Source organism: Procambarus clarkii, chromosome 35 (assembly GCF_040958095.1).
Source record: "Procambarus clarkii isolate CNS0578487 chromosome 35, FALCON_Pclarkii_2.0, whole genome shotgun sequence".
Taxonomy (NCBI): domain Eukaryota; kingdom Metazoa; phylum Arthropoda; class Malacostraca; order Decapoda; family Cambaridae; genus Procambarus; species Procambarus clarkii.
The window spans coordinates 33,982,187-33,984,137 of record NC_091184.1 but is presented as its reverse complement, the minus strand read 5'-3'; the positions used below and the strand labels follow the sequence as shown (position 1 = coordinate 33,984,137).

General features: G+C 58.4%; 1 protein-coding gene across 1 annotated transcript; it reads left to right on the top strand.

The window, feature by feature from the left end:
- The first annotated feature begins 452 nt into the window (after nt 1-452).
- Nucleotides 453-1,706, top strand: LOC138371179 (keratin-associated protein 16-1-like). The gene has a single exon (XM_069336015.1). The coding sequence runs from the start codon at nt 453-455 to the stop codon at nt 1,704-1,706; it is 1,254 nt and encodes a 417-aa protein (XP_069192116.1).
- The last annotated feature ends 245 nt before the right edge of the window (nt 1,707-1,951 follow it).

Sequence of the window (1,951 nt, the reverse complement as noted above, 5' to 3'; positions counted from 1 at the left end):
CTAGTAAACACAACTAGTAAACACAACTAGTAAACACACACACACACACACACACACGCACACACACACACACACACACACACACACACACACACACACACACACACACACACACACACACACACACACACACTGTTTAGGGAGTGTGGGTGTGGCTTTGAGTGGTGTGGGGTCCTAATTGATATATAATGAGTTGTTTGCGAAAGAAATGCATACCTACTGATTGTGCCCCCCACACACACACTGTACGCCCACACCACGCCCACACCACCGCCCACACCACGCCCACACCACCGCCCATTACGCCACCCCTATTTCAGATATCTTTTCACGCCTATTTCAAATATATTTTGTGTCAGTATCGGGCTTTGGTCTATGTTAAGGTGTGAGGTAAGAGTCTCTTAAAAAATAGAATTAATGGGGAACTTAGACCCATTAGAATTTAGACCCAAATGGTGTCTACCGCAGCAGCGTGTGTCGACCGCTGTGTCCTCCACAGCAGCGTGTGTCGACCGCTGTGTCCTCCACAGCAGCGTGTGTCGACCGCTGTGTCCTCCACAGCAGCGTGTGTCGACCGCTGTGTCCTCCACAGCAGCGTGTGTCGACCGCTGTGTCCTCCACAGCAGCGTGTGTCGACCGCTGTGTCCTCCACAGCAGCGTGTGTCGACCGCTGTGTCCTCCACAGCAGCGTGTGTCGACCGCTGTGTCCTCCACAGCAGCGTGGGTCGACCGCTGTGTCCTCCACAGCAGCGTGGGTCGACCGCTGTGTCCTCCACAGCAGCGTGTGTCGACCGCTGTGTCCTCCACAGCAGCGTGTGTCGACCGCTGTGTCCTCCACAGCAGCGTGGGTCGACCGCTGTGTCCTCCACAGCAGCGTGTGTCGACCGCTGTGTCCTCCACAGCAGCGTGTGTCGACCGCTGTGTCCTCCACAGCAGCGTGGGTCGACCGCTGTGTCCTCCACAGCAGCGTGTGTCGACCGCTGTGTCCTCCACAGCAGCGTGTGTCGACCGCTGTGTCCTCCACAGCAGCGTGGGTCGACCGCTGTGTCCTCCACAGCAGCGTGTGTCGACCGCTGTGTCCTCCACAGCAGCGTGGGTCGAGCGCTGTGTGCTCCACAGCAGCGTGGGTCGACCGCTGTGTCCTCCACAGCAGCGTGGGTCGACCGCTGTGTCCTCCACAGCAGCGTGTGTCGACCGCTGTGTGCTCCACAGCAGCGTGTGTCGACCGCTGTGTCCTCCACAGCAGCGTGGGTCGACCGCTGTGTGCTCCACAGCAGCGTGGGTCGACCGCTGTGTCCTCCACAGCATCGTGGGTCGACCGCTGTGTCCTCCACAGCAGCGTGTGTCGACCGCTGTGTCCTCCACAGCAGCGTGGGTCGACCGCTGTGTCCTCCACAGCAGCGTGTGTCGACCGCTGTGTGCTCCACAGCAGCGTGTGTCGACCGCTGTGTCCTCCACAGCAGCGTGTGTCGAGCGCTGTGTGCTCCACAGGAGCGTGGGTCGACCGCTGTGTCCTCCACAGCAGCGTGGGTCGACCGCTGTGTCCTCCGCAGCAGCGTGTGTCGACCGCTGTGTGCTCCACAGCAGCTTGTATCGACCGCTGTGTAATCCACAGCAGCATGTGTCGACCGCTGTGTCCTCCACAGCGACCGGCCGGAGTCTCGGGCTCTGGACGAAGACACAAGTGCCTAATCTATTCTACATAAACCTAGGTCATAAAACGTGGGACGCTGGTAAGGGTTTATACCCTGTATCCCAGGGTGCCCTAATGGTCATTATCCCCTAGGGTGGAGGGGGGGTCCCTGGGCCCTGTGGGCCCTGTCTCTGACTATGTGATAATTGTGGAGGGGTCCAGTTCCTTCTGAGATTATCTCAGACAGACAGACATCTTGCGAGACTCATAAAAAGATAATCACATGGGAGAGTGTCATATTCACATGGGAGATTGTCA

What these genes read in the sequence shown, in the direction of transcription:
- LOC138371179 (XM_069336015.1), top strand. Translation starts at nt 453, where the DNA reads ATGGTGTCTACCGCAGCAGCGTGTGTCGACCGCTGTGTCCTCCACAGC.